This window comes from Actinia tenebrosa, unplaced genomic scaffold (genome assembly GCF_029948245.1).
Source record: "Actinia tenebrosa isolate PJP-AT-01 unplaced genomic scaffold, QUT_ActTen_1.0 PGA_scaffold0__85_contigs__length_37466705, whole genome shotgun sequence".
NCBI lineage: Eukaryota > Metazoa > Cnidaria > Anthozoa > Actiniaria > Actiniidae > Actinia > Actinia tenebrosa.
This window is the reverse complement of record NW_028292569.1, coordinates 11,075,406-11,098,463: the sequence shown is the minus strand read 5'-3', so window position 1 is coordinate 11,098,463 and position 23,058 is coordinate 11,075,406. Positions and strand designations below refer to the sequence as shown.

At 37.7% G+C, this 23,058-nt stretch overlaps 1 protein-coding gene across 1 annotated transcript; it reads left to right on the top strand.

Annotated features, from left to right (window-relative positions):
- Positions 1 to 5,191: 5,191 nt before the first annotated feature.
- LOC148913471 (TNF receptor-associated factor 5-like) lies at positions 5,192 to 6,347 on the top strand. Its single transcript, XM_089030348.1, has 2 exons — positions 5,192 to 5,417; positions 6,043 to 6,347. The coding sequence occupies exons 1-2, from the start codon at positions 5,204 to 5,206 to the stop codon at positions 6,312 to 6,314; spliced, it is 486 nt and encodes a 161-aa protein (XP_088886474.1). The 5' UTR covers positions 5,192 to 5,203; the 3' UTR covers positions 6,315 to 6,347.
- The last annotated feature ends 16,711 nt before the right edge of the window (positions 6,348 to 23,058 follow it).

Below are 23,058 nucleotides of genomic sequence, written 5' to 3'. Positions count from 1 at the left end.
TGTACATAAGCTGCGGACTCCAAATAAGCAATTTCAGCGACTTTGGAGCTCTTGCTACAAGACTGTGTAGATAGGTGTGTGTGCTAACGTGCATGATGGAAGAGGATAAACAAATTGCGATAGAGATTGTCAAGGTCATTGTTTTCTTCCCATACATTCCCTTGTAAGAAGTCTTCGAAGTAAATCTTTAATTTCTCAGCCTGTACATAAGCTGCGAACTCCAAATAAGCAATTTCAGCGACTTTGGAGCTCTTGCTACAAGACTGTGTAGATAGGTGTGTGTGCTAACGTGCATGATGGAAGAGGATAAACAAATTGCGATAGAGATTGTCAAGGTCATTGTTGTCTTCCCATACATTCCATTGTAAAAGCAATCGCTGATTAAGCGGCAAGTTTTCGAAGTAAATCTTTAATTTCTAAACCTGTACATAAGCTGCAAACTCCAAATAAGCAATTTCAGCGACTTTGGAGCTCTGACTACAAGACTATGTAGATAGGTGTGTGTGTTAACGAGCATGATGGAAGAGGATAAACAAGTTGCAAGAGAGATTGTGAAGGTCATTGTTGTCTTCCCATACATACCCTTGTTAGAGCCTTTCGCTGAATAAGCTCGAAGTCTTCGAAGTAAATCTTTAATTTCTCAGCCTGTACTTAAGCTGCGAACTCCAAATAAGCAATTTTAGCAACTTTGGAGCTGTGGCTAAAAGACTATGGAGATAGGTGTTTGTGCTAACGTGCATGATGGAAGAGGATAAACAAGTTGCTAAAGAGATGGTCAAGCTCATTTTCGTCTTCCCATACATTTTCTTGTAAGAAGTCTTCGAAGTAACTCTTTAATTTTTCAGCATGTACATAAGCTGCGAACTCTAAATAAGATATTTAATCGACTTTAGAGCTCTGGCTACAGGACTATGTATATAGGTATGTGTGTTGACGTGCATGATGGAAGAGGATAAATACACTTGCGAGAGAGATTGTCAATGTCATTGTTGTCTTCCCATACATTGCCTTGTAAGAATTCTTCGAAGTAAATCTTTAATTTCTCAGCCTGTACATAAGCTGCGAACTCCAAATCAGCAATTTCAGCGACTTTGGAGCTCTGGCTACAAGACTATGTAGATAGGTGTGTGTGCCAACGTGCATGATGGAAGAGGATAAACAAGTTGCGAAAGAGATTGTCAAGGTCGTTGTTGTCTTCCCATACATTCCCTTGTAAGAGCCTTTCGCTGAATAAGCGCGAAGTCTTCTAAGTAAATCTTTAATTTCTCAACTTTACATGAGCTGCGAACTCCAAATAAGCAATGTCAGCGACTTTGGAGCTCTGGCTACAACACTATGGAGATAGGTGTGTGTGGTAACGTGCATGATGGAAGAGGATAAACAAGTTGCGAAAGAGATTGTGAAGCTCATTTTCGTCTTCCCATACATTTTCTTGTAAGAAATCTTCGAAGTAACTCTTTAATTTCTCAGCATGTACATAAGATGCGAACTCTAAATAAGCCATCTCAGCGACTTTGGAGCTCTGGCTACAAGACTATGTATATAGGTATGTGTGTTGACGTGCATGATGGAAGAGGATAAATACACTTGCGAGAGAGATTGTCAATGTCATTGTTGTCTTCCCATACATTGCCTTGTAAGAATTCTTCGAAGTAAATCTTTATTTTCTCAGCCTGTACATAAGCTGCGAACTCCAAATAATCAATTTCAGCGACTTTGGAGCTCTGGCTACAAGACTATGTAGATAGGTGTGTGTGCCAACGTGCATGATGGAAGAGGATAAACAAGTTGCGAAAGAGATTGTCAAGGTCATTGTTGTCTTCCCATACATTCCCTTGTAAGAGACTTTCGCTGAATAAGCGCCAAGTCTTCGAAGTAAATCTTTAATTTCTCAGCCTGTACATAAGCTGCGAACTCCAAATAAGAAATTTTGGCGACTTTGGAGCTCTGGCTACAAGACTATGTAGATAGGTGTGTGTGCTAACGTGCATGATGGAAGGGGATAAACAAGTTGCGAGAGATATTGTCAAGGTCATAGTTTTCTTCTCATACATTCCCTTGTAAGAAGTCTTCCAAGTAAATCTTTAATTTCTCAGTCTGTACATAAGCTGCGAACTCCAAATAAGCAATTTCAGAGACTTTGTAGCTCTGGCTTCAAGACTATGTAGATAGGTGTGTGTGCTAACGTGCATGATGGAAGAGTATAAACAAGTTGCGAAAGAGGTTGTCAAGGTCATTTTTGTCTTCCCATACATTCTCTTGTAAGAAGTCTTCGAAGTAACTCTGAAATTTCTCATCCTGTACATAAGCTGCGAACTCCAAATAAGCAATTTCAGCGACTTTTGAGCTTTGACTACAACACTATGTAGATAGGTGTGTGTGCCAACGTGCATGATGGAAGAGGATAAACAAGTTGCGAGAGAGATTATCAAGGTCGTTGTTGTCTTCCCATACATTCCCTTGTAAGAGCCTTTCGCTGAATAAGCGCCAAGTCTTCGAAGTAAAACTTTATTTTCTCAGCCTGTACATAATCTGCGAACTCCAAATAAGCAATTTCAGCGACTTTGGAGCTCTGGCTACAAGACTGTGTAGATAGGTATGTGTGCTAACGTACATAATGGAAGAAGATAAACAAGTTGCGAGAGAGATTGTCAAGGTCATAGTTTTCTTCTCATACATTCCCTTGTAAGACGTCTTCGAAGTAAATCTTTAATTTCTCAGGCTGTACATAAGCTGCAAACTCCAAATCAGCAATTTCAGCGACTTTGGAGGTCTGGCTACAAGACTATGTAGATAGGTGTGTGTGCTAACGTGCATGATGGAAGAGGGTAAACGAGTTGCCAAATAAGTTGTCAAAGTCATTGTTGTCTTCCCATACATTCCCTTGAAAGAGCCTTTCGCTGAATAAGCGGCACGTCTTCGAAGTAAATCTTTAATTTCTCATCCTGTACATAAGATGCGAACTCCAAATATGGTATTTCAGCGACTTTAGAGCTCTGGCTACAAGACTATGTAGATGGGGGGGGGGGGGGGGGGGGGGGGGGGGGGAGCGTGGGTATCAAAACATACCAGATTATCACTATGACATCATATCACATACTGCACCAACGGTGAGATGATTTATCTTTGGCTTTGAAAAGGGGGTCACAGGCACCCCTGAGCCCCCTAGATAGGCCTATATTAAGTTTAACAAATTTACACGTTATAAAGTATGTAAAAAAATGTTCAAATTGCAATCATAGCTAGGGACAGTTGATGACAGCTAGGGATAGCTGAAAATAGTTAAAGACAGTTGATGACAGCTAGGGGTAGTTGAAAAAAGCAAGAGATAGTTGAAAATAGCTAAGGATAGTTGATGATAGCTTGTGACAGTTGATCATAAGTAGGAACAGTTGATGATAGGTAGGGACGGTTGATCATAGCTAGGAACAAGTAATCATAGCAAGGGAAAGGTGAGGTATAAGTGTGGAATACTTCTATGGGAGACTATACGTATGAGCGACTATATGACATTCTACCATGAAGTACATACCTTCCAAGGAAAACAAACACTCGATCGATCGATAAAAGTCAATAAAATACACAAACTGGACGGCAAACTCGATGGAAATTCAATGTTTTGGCTGGCTTCATGTGGTTTCAAGATGGTTTCAGGTCGTTTTAGGTGGTTTCAGGTCGTTTTAGGTGGTTTCGGTTTTTTTTAGGTCGTTCCTTGTTTTAGTAAATACCAATAGTACTATTTTAGATCAATGACGCAGTAGAAATTCATGGCCCGCCCCATTCAAGCTTGCGGCATGAAATACGCTTTTGTCATAAAAATATTCAAGCCAAATATCATTTTTCTTGCTAATAAAATAATATAAAACTCGTGCGAGTACTATTTTACATCAATGACGCAGTAGAAATTCCTGGCCTGTCCATTTACAATCTTTTGTTTACGTAACTAATTCGAGTTGTATCAAAAAACAAAAATCGCACTTAAAGTTTCTAATTTAGCTCCAGTTTCTAATTATCTGCTTAGAATACTACCAAATTAAGTTTAAAGTAAGTTGGATTAAGGCACTCTTACCACGAAAACCACACATGTTCAACCTCTTTCAACTCCTCCGTGTCCCGATCTTACAGATCTCAACGTGCATTTTCACCTCGTGTTTCACCAATGTCAATCATGACGAGGTCCACCAATGGCATTCGTAACACTAAATTCCGATCATACCTAACTCACCAAAAACAAATGTACTGTGCCCATAGGCCCAGGACAAAAAGGTAAAGGTAAAGGGATGAATTTATGTAGCGCCATTTCCAGGAGCTCAATGGCGCTTTACGAGATCGGTAGAGGACTTTACGGGCTGCATACACTCAAATCCAAAATGGCGCACGGCCAGTTGAAAACGAAGCATTCAGAGCCAAATTTGCAGTTTTTTTCTCATAATATGATGATGCAAAATTTTCGCTATCCTGAATGCAAGAAGAAAAGAAAGACAGAACAAGTGAAAAATGGAAATACTTTGCATTGACACATTATTTCCTTGCATTTGGCCCTCTACGCCTCAACTTCGTTTCGGTTATTATTCCCCAATATTCACTTCGCCTTCGACGAGAAATTATTAATTAACAATAGGCTCGTAAAAAGAGACGTTGTGTCAAATTGAACACCGGAAATAGAAAGAGCACCCCGATATTATTAAGAAGTCGACGTTTTAGCAAATATTGTTGACTATAGGAGAAATGCCATTGAATATTTAAGGAATGGATCATAAGTAGCGTGCGTCCTTCCAATTATGGATGCATGCGGGAGGTTGGTAAGCACGAAGAAAACCTTAAGAGTTGCACGACGCGAAGAGGAGTGCAACTTTAGCTTTTTTGAGTGAAAAGCAACCTTCCAAGTTTTTTGAGTGGTTAAGCAACCACCAGAACTTCCCAAGTGCTTGTATAACTCACCATAGCACGCGCGTTCGTTTTCTATCTCTTCATTATAGAAAATCGCATATTTCATAAGGATTTGTATGGGAAAATGTGCTGGATGGCAAAGCTTTTTGGATGAGGAAAGATGTTTTAATTTTAATTGTTTTAATGCTTTTTCCCCAGAACAATTCCGTTCGGGACTCAGTGCAAGGGGTCTATTGCTGAGCGAAGATAAATCTTACACATTCTGGTTGATTTTGTTGTTTGTTACAGCCGCAAAGTTCTGCGAGATCCCATCATGAGTTGTGAAGAGGGACATTCGTTTTGTCGATACTGCATTGGACAGTGGTTGAGGAGTGTCGATAGGTGCCCCTTGGATAACAGCTTGATTGAAGACCGGAATTTCTCGCGTAACCTTACTGTTAGAGGCGTCATAGATAACCTAAAAGTTTATTGTCATCCCCAAAGAGAAGATAAAAATCATAATCAGGAGTCAGCTCCAGTCGATGTAGGTAAGTGCATGGAAAAGTGGTCTGCTTGTTTCGCCTTCATGAATTCATTTGTTTAGATAACTACTTGTCACTAGAGCATTAGTTCCTCAGCTGGGTCAGCCCATTGTCAGGATATGGAAGGGGGATCCAGATCCCGATTCACGCTCTATTTGTCCCCAAATCCCGCGTCACGCGACAATTTGCCATCACGTTTTACCCGAAAATAAGAAAGCCAGGATATTGAATTAGGCAATTCCCGTGCAACGGCCGATGCCAATACTCCCAATCATGCGTATATTTTCTTGGATCCCGCGCTATATTTCATTCGTTTCCTGGTTCCCGCGAATACCCTTACAGACCCTGGATCGCCTGTGGTAAGCCACGCATGGTTTCTGATCCCAATCGTTGACCATGTTTGGTATAACGAAAACGAGAGAACATATATACAATGGCTTCTGGGGATGGACAAGTCCTTCAAAGTTTCCTAGGGCCGGATAATGCTCATATAAAAGCCCTGAACAATGACTTTGTTCTAAAATTATGCAAATTTGCCTCATAATTTTAGTCTGGGGTTCTCATGAAGAGAAACACGTGCTTCCAGTTTATGTCAATTAAAGTATGATTTATTGAACTTGGAATTCTTAAGGGTCAATAGATGCTGCGCAGAAGTGTACCTGCATCGGCAAACTGGGAACTCTTCCAAAACACCAACAGACATGTCCTTTTCAGCTCGTGCCCTGTCCACATGAAAACTGCATCACAAAAATGCAGAGAATGCGAATAAAAGAGCACGAGAACACATGCAAGTACAAAAGAGTGGCATGTGACGGCAAATGCGGACTTGAGTTAGTCCAACATGAACTTGAGAACCACAAAGCGCGTGACTGTCCTGAAACACTGATTCCATGTCCATACTAATGTACAAGTGTAGATGGATTGATACAAAATATAAAAAGGCAAGTCGTCAGTACAAAGTGCAGGTTACAAAAACATCCAAAATCTCAATTCAGACCACATATCATTCTCTTGAGAACCATTTCTTTCTGAAATATCTACGTGAGAGCTCGGCTACCCTTGGAACCCTGAAACGACGAGGTGACATATGAGGTGATCTAAGTCAGGACAAGGCTAATCGTCACAGATGGAACCCTGAAACAACCTATGGCTTGGCACGACTTGCCTGTGGTTGGAATAATGAATGTAGCTTCAGTTGTTAGGTTTTGTAGAGAGAGAAAAACTGAAGAACCCTTAGAAGTACCCTCAAAACAAGGGGGAAGCCAATAAAATATGTTATTACTCATTCAGTAATACCATTTTAATTTGCATTGCATGTGCTAACTACTATTTTTGATTAATATCTAATCCGAATCAAGCAAAATTGTTCAGATATATTATTCATGCCAATTATAGTGCACCACAATTATTTGGTAAACGTAATAAAATTGCTTGATTCTAATTGGTCGAGAGGAGTATCTAAAATGAGTTGCTATGGAAATCAGTTTCAAGAAATTTTATTGAAGAAATAGAAGACGCGCGCGCGTGCTGTGTGCTGTCATAAAGCACGGGGGGTTGGCAGAATACGAGAGAAGTGTTCTGGACACCTCTCGAGTGTTCTGCCAATCCCCAAGTGCTTTATGACATCACTCAGCACTGCAAGCAAGTTTTTTATTTCTTTTATAAAATGCAAATTACAATAGTAGATAGAAATGACGCAACGGAAAGTACGCGCGCGTGCGATGTGCTCTCATAAAGTATGCGCTCCAAACCAATCAGAACGCGACATTCATAACAGTTATTTATATAACTTTTTACGCATTCATAATTGTCCTTAAGGACGTTGTTGGTCATTGGTTCCGTGCATCCTTTCTGTGCGCGCTCTCATGCTCTTGCAAACGAGCAAGGAAAAAAAATGACATGAGAAAATCCGATTTTTCTTTCTTTTTTTCTCTCTCTCTTTCTTTCTTTCTTTTTTTCTTTGCAATTTAATCATAGCATTCCATAGTAATTAGTAGTGTTATGAAATCTCTTTTTGAATAACGTTTTTACATTTCAATCCAGAAAAGTTGCTATGATTCCTTTGGGAGTTACTTGTGGAAGATATATGATTACCAATCCCTTGCCAAAACAAAAGAAAAAGGCACGTCATTTGCAAGTCCAAAAATCGGCCTCCTTTAAAGTATACTTTTGTTTGTTTGTTTTTTTTGTTCTTTTTTTTTTTTTACTCTAATACCGTATAAAATCTAAAAAGCCGCCATTTTGTTTTCGCCTAGGGGGCCCCTGGCGCTCTTGGCCCCCCTTGTTAGGCCTTTGCTCGTACGTTTTACGGTACTATGTTTCCTTATTAGAAAAATGAAATTATCGTATAAAATCTAAAAAGCCGCCATTTTGATGCCTTGCTACGCTTTTGTTCTGATTGGTTACCGGCTTTCATACTAAATACTTCACTAGCGAAGCATGTTCCGCAAGGATATTAATAATAGCCAATTAATTGTATTCTTTGTTTTTTTGTGTAAATAGACTGGAAGTTTTAAGTGTCAAACAAGGAAACAAAAATCATGTCGTAACCAGGAATATGATATTCAAAAATTCCAATCTTACTGGGAGTGGGATCGGTTCATGAGGTCAAATGTCGTACTTTCCAGAACCTTCTATGACAGTTCCACTGGGATCTTGCAAATTCAGTGTGATTTACAACTAAAAGACCAGGAGTAAAAATATCGATAGTGGCAAGATCAAGGCAGCCTTTGTCAGCAGAAAGCCAGGGCCCGGTTGAACGAAGGGAGGATAGCACTATTTGATGGATAAATCCTTATCCAGCGGGTAAGCTGATGCTGTTATATCTAATAAATCTATCCACTAGATAAGGATATGTCCGTTGAATAGCGCTATCCAGGCTTCGTACAACCGGGCCTAAGTGTACAAAAAGTACCATTTCGAATTACACCATTTAAAACATCTGGTCGGAAATTTGTTTGCTAATGGTAAGAAAAGAGCGCGAAACTTTCACTGCCTACAAATGGTACACGCTTCTAGCTACCACACAATTCGATCAGAAGACCGCGAGCCTTTCGGAACTTTCCAAACAAATGGTATATCTAGTATTTCTATAGTTTCTCTATTTTAGTATTCATACTCTTTCTATCGTTATTATTTAATCTCTTCAACATCATTATCTATACATTATTATTAAGTTATAGGTTTATATAGTTTCTGTTTAGGAGGACCCTCGTGTAAACCACTTGATTGTGATCTGGGTACACCTACTTGCAAGAACGTTGTCATACGAAAATAGAACATTAGTGATTTAGTGGAATAGGAATGATATTAAAAAACAAAATAAGATCACTGAAGCTGAACTTTTTCTTTTGTCTTTTAATGTATTCCTTTCTCACTAAATTACTAATGTTATAATATCGTATGGCAAAGTTCTTGCTTGTAGATATATATAAAAAAAAAAACTAAACAAAAACTATATAAACCTATAACTTAATAATAATGTATAGATAATAATGTTGAAGAGATTAAATAATAATGATAGAAAGAATAATGAAAGAAACTATAGAAATACTAGATCGATATATAAAAAAGAGTAATTAATTCAATATTTAAGACTAGCTCTTTAAACTTGACACTTGAGAGAAGCTAGTGAGGGGGCATCTCTTAAGTCATTTTGCTAAGTTGGTTTCATACTTTTGAGCACAAATTAATATAAAAGAAAAGTGGCCCCACTTTCTACACTTGTAGACATATTTGGATCGACTGTTTTATTGTCGGCATGCGTCGTGGGCAAAAATTCTATACAGTATGGTGGATGAGCATGCGCACTTCGTTCATTTCAGTTCGAAATAAAATGGCAGCTTTACAAGAGAATGACTGGTAGAAGATAGTAAATTCGAAATTATAAGCTTTTCTAGTGATAATATATGGCTCAACACTACACATCTAGAAACTGTCATATCCTATCTAACTTTAAGTAGATCGTAAACATTCTTTACTATAATGCACCATTCCACGGCCCGAAGCTCGTAAAATCTTTGAAAATTGCTCCCCATAACTGCCCTTTAAATCACAGAAAACCTCTGAGTAGCACAAAATCGTTTGCTCGTTGCTACGTAGGATCAAGCGTTGGACAACCTCTATACATCGCAACTCAAAGTTCGATAACCAAACTGCTCATATTCGAGTGTTAGTTTCCTTGCATCTGCCTTCTAGTAACGGCAGCCATTTTTATCGTGAGAGACTGGTTATTTAGCATTATTACTATTATTATTATATTCTGTTAAATTTCACTGACTGGGCTTTCTGTGTCTGTTGATTTTTGACGTTTGGGCTTCCTGTGGTATATAATTTACATGGCGTATGACCCAAAAAATCAGCTGTACTTAATTCCTTCAGGCATTTATGAAATTTATTCGACTCTTCACTTCTTTACCTCTTGGATGCCATATTGTTTTGGTCGATTGAGCATGCGCATAAGGTGACAGCAAGAATTTCCGCGCTAGCGAATTAAAACGCTGGACTGTATCGAATTTTTGCCCATGTTTAGCAGAAAAATATGCTGTCCAGTTCGTCTTTATCAAAAACTTATTTTTTTACAAAAATGGATATAATTATAAACTGGTAATAAAACTTCGTGTCGTCCAATTGCGGTCTGAAATCATACTCGTGATTAAAAATGTATTATCCACTTAACATTATGACAGAATTACATAAAAAACTTTTATAGCTAAAATTGATATACCTAAGCACATACATGTATTTGTAAAGTAGCTCTTAAAGTTTGTAAGCTTTATAAATTGAATTTGAAAAGCCCTTCCGGTTCAGGAAGATCCAATAAAGGTATTGCAATATTTAGTTTAATCCTGAGTTTACCATTACTAAACTAAAAAGTTATCATATCATATTTTATTATTTTTACACAAGTGTATATAATAAATCCGACGTGCTCATTGGTTACATTTTACGTCTTATGCTGCTATAGTCACCTACAGGTGAATATATCGCGCACGCTCGATTGCCGATTTGTGCCGCTTGCAAAGATAAATAACATTTAAAAATACGACACAAACTCTCTCTCCGTTATTCACTGAATTCACTTTTGTTAAAATGAATACTAAAACAATTATTCGCGTCAGGCTCAGTGATCAGTATCTCGAAGATTCGCGTCTCGGTAAATATTCCACGATAGTCACTTCGCCTTCGGCAAATAATTGTTATTTAGTAAATTTTAGGTCTGAACATAGTTTCGCGCTGTGATTGGTGGAGCGACCAGTGACTCAGAGACGATAATTACCGCTTGAGCGGTGATTATGAGGCTTTCCAAAGTTTTCCAGACCGGAAGAAATACTAAAACGTGTTTTTTTTTTTACCCTGAATTTCGATTTTTCTCTGTTATACAAGTCTAAAATTATACTAAAACTAAAATTATTCCCCTCAGGCTCAGTGATTATAAGTAATAGTTTTCGAGGTTGCCAATTGGGTTAATAGTTAACTAAAAATAGTAGTTAACTGACAAATAACCTAAAATTAATAGTTTTCACAGTTAACTGATTTTTTTCATTTTTTTGGTTAATATTATGGTAAGTGCTTGCAAAATTATTACAGTTAACTGACATTCGACCAAAAAATTAGTATTTAACTGACAATTCTCATTGGTCGAGAACCTACAGCTAATTCTTGCAATCAGCAGGCGCCAGCGATTTTTCAGCGGTCGATTGTTATATCTGTAGGCAGTTATCTGCAAAAACGAGCCTGCATAGGTCAGCGGATGGCGGAAACTTCGTATAGACCCGTTTCAAATTCCAAATTACCGCTGTGTTTCTTGATTACAAACTCATTTGCACAGGGTTAGCCTCGAGTTTGTGCACAATATTCACGTGCTCCAGTCAAGGCCCGTCGAGTTTCAAAGTGTTTGTATTGTTGAAGTTGTACATTCTTTACTTTACCGTTGGTATTTGTGAATATTTAAACACTTGTTTTTTGCTAGCCGTCACGGGGTATAAATTGTATTAGATTGTGTTACGTTCACCAAAAAGTTCGGACATTGTTCTCGAATTTCCGTACAAATGTACTGACTCTAAATGAACTATTTACTTGGTTAATCTTTAGCTAGCTCTCTAAATACAAGTAAATAATCATTTTTCTAGCTTGATTGAAGCTTTTCTTATTGCTGTTAAGAGAGCTAACTAAAGAAATCTACCTAAATTTTCTCTTTAAAGTCAGTCAATTTGTATGGAAATCCGATAACGATGTCCGAACGTTTTGGTGACCGTAACGCAGTCCAAGCTAGCCTCGAAAAGGTGAATTATTTGCATCTGCATAATTGCTTGGACGCCACTAACAAATGACGGATATTTTACTCCTATATTTTACACCTATAGGATTCATCCTCGCCCATTATGTCAGATATTAAGTCTCGACTTTAATATTCTGCAATATATAATGGGCTTGGATGAATCCAATAAGTGTAATATCCCGGTAGCGTACTGAGATCACACGGTTTTTCGCTAAATACAAACATTGATAGTACTCTCTATAAGCACACCTGGAAGCATAATACAGGATTACAGTTGTGAACTTCATGTACGGCCGGGTACTGGAGCTGGAGGTTGTAGTTGGTACATATAGTAGGGAGGGCTTAAGATATACAAGTTTAGATAACTATGTCGGTAGAGTGCAGGAAGTATAGCTTGTGACTTCACCTTTTGATGTATAGGTAAGTGAACGAACTCGAGAAAGGTTATCCTAGATGGAGAGGATGTTGAGGTTCTGCAAGAGAGCATAAATAAGAGGGAAACTTCTTAATGACGCGCGCGCCATGTAAATTACCGGTAGGGCTATTTTTAGTAACCGGATGCAGTTTCAATTTTACCTTGCGTCTTAAACTTGCGAACGCGCTCTCTTTCCATTTATCGTTTTGATCACTAAAAACGAAGCGGAAATAGCGTGCGCTCGCCAGTTGATTTTATTTGAAAATTAAACAAACTACCCGATCAAAAACAAAAAGCTATAAAAATACGGCAATTGAATAGTTTCAGTCACGTGAACTTCACAAAATGTGGAAGCTATAAGCCTATGTTTGAATCCCATGTCCAATTCATAAACTTCCATTTTCCCAGCCCAAAAAAGGACTAGGCAAATCCCAGCTCCCATGCATGTTACCCCTTCAGGGCCCTTCACCTATAGTAGTTTTCAATATCGATCTCTTCGTTTTTCATCAATTTATTGTAAAATATCTTATATATACTTACTAGGGGAAACTTTGACTTGATATATTATAGGATCTTCTTTAGTGTATCTCCCTTCCAGCTGAACGTCGGTGTAGAAGTTCTTTGGATCTTCATTGGTGATGTTTAGCAATACCATTGCTGATATTCCTTGCTCCAGGTTCTCTTTGGTTGGGGGTTTCATCCGAGAATAAAGAGACTTGCACACTTTTTCCCTGTCATGTTTTGGCGGGTATTTCCTCGTCAAGACAATACAGGGATTATACCATCTGGTAGGATTGATCCAAACTCCCCATTCCAACCTATCTATCTTTCCTGTTCTAGGGCTGATAAGATCCCATAGAAAAGTAACGGCGTCACCTTCAGTAGCATCTAGTGACTTCAGCACTGGGGAACCTGCAAATATTGGTAAAAGAGTTCCAAAGTTTGAATAACTAGTGTAAGTAAAATGAAAACCACGAGTAAGGATGACTCGTTCCCAATGGAAACAAATTTTATATTTTACTGAATGTGGCAACCTCATTCGTCGTCTAAGATGAATCCAAAAGAAGTGGTGCCGGTGTTATCAGTTTAATATCATAAATAAAAGACCTTACCCGGTTTCACTTGCGTGACCACGAAACAATTACTCCAATTCGAGGCTAGACTTGAATGTATAATGTAAGTGTATAATGTATAGGCTAGCAGTAATTGTATAAATATATCAAGTTCAGCCTCGGCTTGGAACCATTGTTTCGTGGTCGGCAAGCGAATCCGGGAAATACCTATTTACGATATTTTTTCTCATTCTCTCGTTCTCTAGCCACGTCGAAAGCCATTATACATAGCTTTCTCTAGATTTTATAGACTTTTAAAAACAATCTTGGTTGCGAGGCCAGCGGGACTGAAAATTCAAAAAGTATTTCATTTTCATTTTCTTGTTAGCCTCGAACACCTGGCATAATGTTAAAAAGGATCGGATCTATTATTTATTCGCATCGGTGTTCATAGTTAGGTATATTATTTATTAAAAATACAGCACTACAAAAGGCCATATAATAAATAACTTATTAACCTCGTCCGTTCGGTCATTACAGGGAAATCTCAGACCTCGGTCTTTTTGAACGGACCTCGCTGCGCTCGGTCCGTACTGTCAAGACCTCGGTCTGAGATTTCCCTGTAATGACCTCACTTTCGGTTAATAAGTGGTATATAATTCGAAACTAGAATATGGAAATTTATAGTTTATTTTTGTTCGTTTAATTAAAATTTCAAAAATGTATTCTTCTTGTAAGGAGCACGATCAATACATTGGATAAACAGGATAAAAGCATAACAGTAGGAAGCATATAGATCCCCCTTATTAAAAGGGTACATATAACCAGTTCCATAGTATTTTTGGCTTTTCCATTTTAGAAAATTAGAAGTGATTTGTTATATTATCATCATTGCAGGTTTAAGTTAACCATGGCAATCGAATTGATTTTTCAGTACAAATCTTTTTGCACTTTATTTCAAAAACTTTAGGTGTTGTCCATCATGTGATTTGGCATTTCCCCATTTGAGTAGTTTTTATTGAAATAGCCGATTCTTTATATTCAAATGAAAAAAGCTCAAAAAAGTTTTAGCACTTGATGGAAGGTCATGCTTCTTGTCATTTGTCCACACCAATGCTCAAACATTCTGTGCCTTCTGGTGGCAAAATTTAACATATTATGCCAGAGAGCTTCTTTGGAAGGATATATATTTAGCTTGTTTAGTAATAAAAAAGCATATAGATGAACGTGAAGGATTAAAAGTGTTAACTTGAAGCCGGTTTTAACATTGCGTTTACCAAAAACAAGGAAATTGCGTCTTCTCACACTGTTTTGTAATGACCATCGCAAGCTATCATTGAAAAACCCTTCATTTTGTTTATCCTTATCCATGCCTTCATAATGTACATATTGTAAACACAGATATTTTGCGTGTTGATTAAAGTAAAGGAGAACATACTTGCGTATTATCTATTTATTGAAGTAGCTTCCAAAGTCCCTCTCTTAGGTTTTCAAACCAAAAAAATATAATTTTCGCTGAAGTTTGCTACTGTTTAAAATTAATAAACAACGAATGGCAGTTCATCCGTTGGCATAATACTTTGGCTAATAAAACCATTCTAATTTGTAATTTCCTAAAATGGGAAAGCCCAAAATACTTTGGAACCGGTCAGTATATCCTTAGCTTAGACAGTGGATATAGACTGTGCTTTTTTTTTTTTTTGCTTGTTTTCTTTCTTTTTTGTTTGTTTGTTTTGTTTTGTTTGTTTGCTTGTTTTTTGTTTTGTTTTTTTTGTTTTGTTTTGTTTTTCGCTTGTTTTTTGTTTGTTTGTTTCTTTTTTTTGTTTTTTTTTGTTTTGTTTTGTTTTGTTTTTTTTTTTGTTTTTTTTTTTTTTTTGCGTGTTTTTTTGTTTGCTTGTTTGTTTGTTTTTTTTTTGTATTTTTTTTTGTATATCCTACTGCAAACAATTGAAACAAGTATTTTTCAAAAGTTTTTTCCCAACGTTGAAAACAAACAAAATAAGAGTAAAAATGAGCCAGCTTCGAAGCCAGCTCAACTAGAAACCCTGCGGGCCTCTTCAGGAGCCGAAAAATAGACTACGGTTTCTAGTTCAACTGGCGACTTTTTTACGCGACTCAAAATTGTGAAACACCCATTGGCACTCTTCTTCAGTCGTTTTATACAAGGCTCGTAATTTACCTATTACGCATGTTTTGGAGTTGATTTGAATGCGTTCAAGATGGCCATTTTTGCGTCGTTAGTTCAAGCTCTAATTTTAGATGAAGGCTTTGTAAGTGTCATCTCAAAGACACCATTCATCAGGCCAATCAATCTTATCACTCTTAACGACAAGCCCATCAAATGTGTTTTCAGCTCATCTTGTTTGGGAGTTACATTAGACAATAAACTTAACTGGCCTCCTCATATCAAATTAGTTACTTCTAACTTTAATGCAAAGATTACTAAACTTAAGGTATTAGGATATGAAAATTGACGAATTGCCCTAAAAAATTATTTCTTTTTAATTTCGTAATTTTAAACTTTTATCTTTCATATGTTTGTGAAACTTCTTGCAATTTTTGATTGGAAAAGCCAAAATGTTGAGAAAAATCGAAATCGTGACTTTATCAAGACCGGAAATGTACCGTCGCTTAATATATGCACATCTGTCATGCTCATTTAATTTCTTTCCAAAGATATGACGCTTTTTACTTTAAACAACACTCCAAAAGCGATCGCTGAACTTTGATCAAAAATAGCGAGAGATAGAAAACAGATATCAAAAATCTGGGACACCATTTTTGAGCTTATTATCTCCTGAAACCGGTTCCAAACTATTTTGGGATTTTCCATTTTAGAAAATTAGCAGCGATTTGTTATCATTATCGCAGGTTTATGTTAACCATGACAGTCGAATTGTTTTTATTGGTTGATTTTTCAGTACAAATGTTTTTGCACTTCATTTTAAAACAAAAACTTTAGGTATTATCTCCATAATGTCATTTGAAATTTCATTTGAGTAGTTTTTATTGAAAAAAAAGGAAGCATTCTGGTGGAAGGTATGCTTCTTGTCATCCGTTCAGTCCACGGCAATGCTCAAAACGTTTGAGCACTCTGATGGAAAAGAATGACCAAGCATCTTAAAAAAAAGGTTTAGAAAGTAAACTTTTATATGGATAAACTATTATTGATGTGACAAATAGACCCTTCCATGGCTTTTTCAATTTTTACATGGACTATTTAAGATTCCACCGGAAAATGCTGGAAAAACAACCTCAATTATCAATTTACTGGTTTCACTAGCTTAAAACATTAAAACCTGCACTACAATGATATGAAAAGGTGAACATTTATTGAGTAAAACACAAAAAGCAGGAGTAAATTGAAAAGTGCATGATATAAAACACTCACTTACTAAGCGATAGTAAGTTAAGAAACGTTTCTAACAAGAACTTCAGCACTAATTACTGCTCAACTAAATTCTTTTATTCAAAAAAGGATATCTTTAAAAGAATTCCGTCTTATTTAACCATTTTTGTGAGAAAAACACACCTTTGTTATTTACTTTATTATGCATGCATGGTTAACGAAGATTTTCCTTTTCAAATGATTATATTTCACTGGTATTCCATTCAATTTGCTTGATAAGGCCTTCTTTTGCTTCTGGTAAAAGTCACGAATTCAATTTTACAATTAAAGTAGCTTTCAAGTATTGAAAAACGCTGCATTTTGCAGCTGATGTTCAACGATTCAGTCATCACTTACTTTGCAGATGATGCAAAGTCGATCATAGGTCGATCACGAATTCAAGGAAAACCAGTTTTACTAGATTTTGTCTGTTAGCCAATCAAAAGCTGCGACAGGCTCACAAAATCAAAGAACTGATAAAAACTGGTTTTTGAGTTGAAGACATTCAAACTAAAAATTGTGCAACGAAGCTTCAAAACTACTACGAGTGATTACTGGAAAGTTTTGGTTCAAAAATCATCATTATCGATAGAAGGAAGTATGAAGGAGTTCAAGTGGCAAAGTCATAACAAAAAAACTGGTTTTGTGCTTCATTTGAGGACGTAAACAAAGCGAAAATCATTGAACTTAAAACAAGAAACTTCCAGATGACAACTCAACTATTATCGGAGAAAGTTTCGGAGGAATTTTATTTCAGGGACATTTCTCTTTTTCAATTTTCATTGCGGTAAAAATACGGTCCATGTAAAAACAAGACTCTTCATATAGATAATCAAATATCTTTATGTAAAAAAGAAGTAAAAGTAAGATTAAAACCAGTTTCAAGTCTGTTTTGCAGTGTTGATTTGTCCTTAAAAAGTCAGTCGGAAATCTTCAAAATTTGGATTTTAATGAAAGACATCCAAGGTAAATTTCACTAAATCTGACATTTTATTGGATTATCTGTAATTATCTTTCGTTTTTTAAGTAAAAATAACCAGGAATTCAAAGCGTAATTCTCGTAAACATCCAAATACATAAGTAATTTGTTTGCCTTGAGCTCAATTTTGAGCACTCCCATGGACCTAATACAGTGTATTTCTGTCCTAATTTAATGATGCCTTGAGTATGCTCAAAACTTTTGACCAATGTGGTGGTAGAATTTATCATATAATGCCAAATAGCTCGTATAGGAGGATTTATACAGCTTGTTTAGTAATAACAAGTTTTGACACGGGAAGACGTGTCAAATGTGCTGGGCACATTGGATACTTTGAATAGAGTAGAAGACTATTTGGGATTTAGTCATTGTAAGACAGAAGAAAGTCCGTGGATTCGGTTTGAGTATTTTTTTACGGTCAAATTGAACCAGCATAAACGAGTCTTGGTCGCAAACCCCAAAGCAAGCCTCCGTCTCTCTGAGAAACAGTGTTATGGTTGCTCCATCGGCTCAAAAACTCTACACAAAACATTATTGAACAGAAGATTATTCAACTAGAAATAAATATGTTTTGCTAATCAAACCAAATATCATTTTTCTTGCTAATAAAATAATATAAAACTCGTGCGAGTACTATTTTACATCAATGACGCAGTAGAAATTCCTGGCCTGTCCATTTACAATCTTTTGTTTGCGTAACTAATTCGAGTTGTATCAAAAAACAAAAATCGCACTTAAAGTTTCTAATTTAGCTCCAGTTTCTAATTATCTGCTTAGAATACTACCAAATTAAGTTTAAAGTAAGTTGGATTAAGGCACTCTCACCACGAAAACCACATATGTTCAACCTCTTTCACCTCCTCCGTGTCCCGATCTTACAGATCTCAACGTGCATTTTCACCTCGTGTTTCACCAATGTCAATCATGACGAGGTCCACCAATGGCATTCGTAACACTAAATTCCGATCATACCTAACTCAGCAAAAACAAAAGTACTGTGCCCATAGGCCCAGCACAAAAAAACTCGACTTTGTTGACATGTTCTGCCAGTCATGAATTGTGACGTCATGTATCATGTGACCAGTGGGAAAACATGTTATAGCTTCTCGTGAACTTAATAGATATGAATCAAACCTGCACAAACATACTTTGCTCGAGTTTGTTGAATGTTCTGCAAGTCATGAGTTATGACTTCATATATCTAGTGACCCGTGGGAAAATATCTTATAACTTCTCGTGAACCTAATAGATATGAATCAAACCTGCACAAACATACTTTGCTCGACTTTGTTGACATGTTCTGTCAGTCATGAGTTGTGACGTTATGTATCACGTGACCCGTGGGAAAATATGTTATCTGACAACTGATATAAAATGTTTTCAATATTAATCAAAATCATACGACACGAATATCACACAGCAATATTATCAATATTTCTGCTGAAATACTGACAACATTATTAATTGCTGGGATACCTGTGGTATACCAGCTACAAAATGCCTTTGTTTTTTTTATGATTCCAGCTCCACAAATTGAAAAAGTTGCGCAATAGTACCCAGAGGTCTCCAGGAACTTACCCAAGAGACCTTTGCGGGTATCTGCTATAGGGTTCCCATCTATACTCCAATCAATTATCATGTATGAGATGTCAATCAATGTCATCATGTTGTCAAGTGATTAAGAGAGGGCGGAGCTAGCAGATCCTTAGGTATATAGGTCCCATACTGTGGAGCAAATTAGACAAAAAAGACAGATTAAGCAAATCTTTAGGTGATTTTAAAAATCGCATCCGTAAAAAAAACCTGACATCTTTAATTGACAACGGATGTAGAGGGTGTTTTTTATGTAATAGTTGAAAGGCTGATTAGGATATTGATACTGGATAGGATATTACATTATTATCAAAACATTAGAATATTTATATTTTATATTTTATAATTATAAAATAATTTTTTAGTACTTTATTGAATTAATGTTTAGTCTTAATTAAAAGTAGCAAGAAACTAAAGCTAGAATATGCTAATCATTATGGTCTTAGAACCTTATTGAATCTGGGCAATAGAACATAGGCGACTAGAGCAAGCATTAGTTACATTTTTTAAATGCGTAAAACTAAATGGGCCAGCATATATTTCTAATTTTTTCAAGCCGCGCGAAATTCCATATAATCTAAGGGGTAGCAGTCATAACGTTGTACAGTACTCTTATGATAGTCAATATTTACATAACTCCTTTTCACACATTATCTCTCGTATTTGGAATCAGCTACCCGTTGCAACTAAGTCGGCTAAATCAATTTCTTTTTTTCGAAAGTATATTAATATTTAAATCTAACCTAGTTGGATGCCAATGCCACAAATGTCTTTAAATATTTTTTCTCCCTTTTATATTTAGATTATCTAGATTTTATGATTAGGATTTTTAAATAGTTTTTCTATTAATATAAATATATACATATATAGAGATTATCATAAATTTAATTTAGTTCTTATTATTTATTGTGTCTAGATTTTTAATTCTTATCGTATACATTTTTGTTGCTGTTCTTGTCAAGCACTTTTAACATGAGCCTCTGGCTCGGAAGATTGGGCGACCACTCCCTGTGTTATTTGTCATTAAATAAATTATTCTATTCTATTCTATCCTATTATATGGCTGCCGCGTGAAAAAGGCCCATGATCCATGATTGTTGTAAGTAGTGTATAGGGTAGGGGGCATGTCTCATTTTGTGTATTAGGGTTGCGTTTTTGTCACAAGAATTGGAATAAAGGAAGGAAATGACGTCACCGGACCGGAAGTGGGGAGACTAGCCAGACAAAGGAAACCAGACAGTGTTAGGTTACATGAAGTATTTTATTTTCGCAAAAAATAACTAATACATTAAAATAAACCAGGGTGGTAGCCTGGGTAGTTAACAAAAGGTCTTTTGTCTTTAGGGTAAGGAGGTTTTCCGTTGGGGAAGAGAGGTGCAGGCGGTGGTGCTACGGGTGGAAATTGAAACTTGGAGTTGGCAGGGGGTCCACCAGTCCATTCCAGTTGATTACGTGGGCGTTTGGTGGGGGGTTCGTGAAGTTGGTAGTGTTCAGGGGGAGGTTGCTCTTGCTCTTCTTGCTCTTGCTCTTCTTCTTCAGGAATGGTTTCATCACACCAGGCAAAATACGAGCAGGAGATGTCAGGGTAGTTGACGCAGCACGTGAAGAAGGCACGGGTTGTCATTGTTTTCAGAATGGCTGACATTGAGCTTGGCAAAGAGATTGTGTTCCTCACACTTGGGGTGACACTTGGGGCCAATGGTAAAAAGGAAAGGGTGGATGTGCACGTAGTCTTCTTTTTTGATGTTGAGTTTGCATCCGAGAGAGGCTTGATCGTACACGTGATCCTTTTTAGCTTTGGCGCCTTTTCCTTTTGCTGACTTGAGAGCTTGGAAGATACCCTTGTAGTCAACCGTCACTCCGCATTTCCAATAGGCTTCCTTTTTTTGGGTGGTGAAGCTTTTACAAGGGACACCACAAAAACATGGCGGTGCTGGTTCTTGTAGTTGTAGTTGTTGAGTACTCATAATGCACACACGGAGTTGGTTTCTTTACACGATGGTCTTGGAAGGCGAAGTGATTTGAGGATTTAGAGGTTCAACGTTTATAATAGTGTCGGTAAGTGGAGGGCGGAGCTTGAGGCTTATCTCTACCCAATCGCGATCGTAGTAGTGTTCGGAGGCGGAGTCACGAGCGTTGGAAAATTGAAGTAGTTGGAAGTGAAGCCTTTCTTGCTTTTGTTTGAACGTCCACAACTCATGCCATTCATCGTTGCTGTAGTTACATTTGTCGATCGCACATCGAAAGGTACACCACGTGGGGGAGAGTTGACGACAGACAAAGACAACGGTGTCGGCACGTTTGCGCGCGTCGTCTAATGTAGAACAGTCTAGTGTCCCGCCGTTTTTGGTGAAGTAGTAATGTGAAAAACGTTGACATTTACACATGGGCGCCTTGTAAAATGCTTCGTACTGAAATTCATCGTTGTTAATGAGAGATTGTTCCATGATTAGCAGCCACAGCAGTAGAGGTAATATTTGGACTTGGGTGTAGGTTGGTTGAAGGTTGCCCTGGATGTGATACCACACTGCCAAGCAAGACAGTTAAATTCGAAACACATCAACCACGTGGGAAAGAGATTCACGAGGATGGGTAAGCGCCCAGCGAGAATGCAGCAGAGGGCATTGAAAAGTTTGTTACGGTCTTTGCGTCGTTGTTCATTGTTCTTTGTTCTTGGATGTTGTTTGTTGGTTTCTTGGATGGATGTGAGGTAATCATTCCCCATTTCTGCATACCACCCGTCGTGAACGCCTTTTCTAAAGTAGCCTAAAGGGTGAGGTGGTGGTTTCTTTCCAAAAGTACAATCGATACAATCCAGCAAGAAAAGAGTCATGAGGATTTGATGACGGCGGGTAAATTGGGTAGACAGTTGGAAAGGAAGGTGATCTAATTCGTAGTAACGTAAACGTTGGTAGATAAAGTCCATTATGCGTGTGTTGACTTTTTCTTGTACCATGGTTGAACTTGATCGATGTCGAGACGTCGAAGTAGTTTTAAGAATGAATGGCGCAGAAGTCCTTCAGGGAATTTAAGCGTGTCTTTTCTTTTGAATAAGCTACGACCCCAGTAAGAACCGTTGGCAGCTTGCATGGTCATCGTGATGAGGTCGCTGTAGTAATCTTTGTAATCGCTACAGATACCATATTGTTGACGTATTAGTAGATAGTTGTAAATGGCGGGGCTCATGACTTTAGGAGTGATACGATGAGCACAGGTGAGATCCATGCAATCAAGGAAAAAGTGAGCTAATAGAAGTCGTTGACGACGGGTGTGCCAAAAGCTTGTACGAGAAAAGTCAATTTGTCCATACAACTCATGCTCGGCGGCACGTCGGTAAAGTTGGGACACACTTCGAGTGTTCATCATGCAAGAGCAAAGAGAGTAATGTCTTAACCTATGTGAAGAGACCTCCTAAAGTAAATCCGGCAGCTCGTGTCATGCCTTTGAGTATCTTCTTACTTATTATGGGGCCCAATCGTTTGGCGCCACGTCCTACTATTCCAGGGAGGACTTTGTCTTTAGCAAACGTGACGGCATGGGGGGCAACACGTTTGAGTTCCTGTTTCCCCCACTTGATAGCGTGAGGTGTTGCACGTTTGAGTTCTTGTTTTCCCCAAGCGGTTAACTGGTCTTTCAAAGGTCCTCCACCACGTTGGCGGTGTCGGCGGTGGTGGCGGTGGTGGCGGCGGCGGCGGCGATGATTACGGTGAGGCATGATGATGTACTAACATGTGTAAGCGTAACAGCACTTTTATATTGAATTGTAGTCGTCGCACTCTATTTTTGAGGAAGGAGGGTGTCTGTCGGAGTGATGAATCAGCAATTGAAGAGTGCCATCCAATCCATGTTTTTTAACGAGCATTTCAAAGATAGGTATGTGGGTGGGGAAATAAAGGAATCCAACATGATCCTTAAAGTGTTTGATGAGAAGGGACGTTAG

Bases quoted from the DNA above. Each gene is read 5' to 3' on its own strand.
- LOC148913471 (XM_089030348.1), top strand. From the start codon at position 5,204: ATGAGTTGTGAAGAGGGACATTCGTTTTGTCGATACTGCATTGGACAG. The intron at 5,418-6,042 runs GTAAGTGCATGG...GGAATTCTTAAG, and splicing joins GTCAGCTCCAGTCGATGTAG to GGTCAATAGATGCTGCGCAG.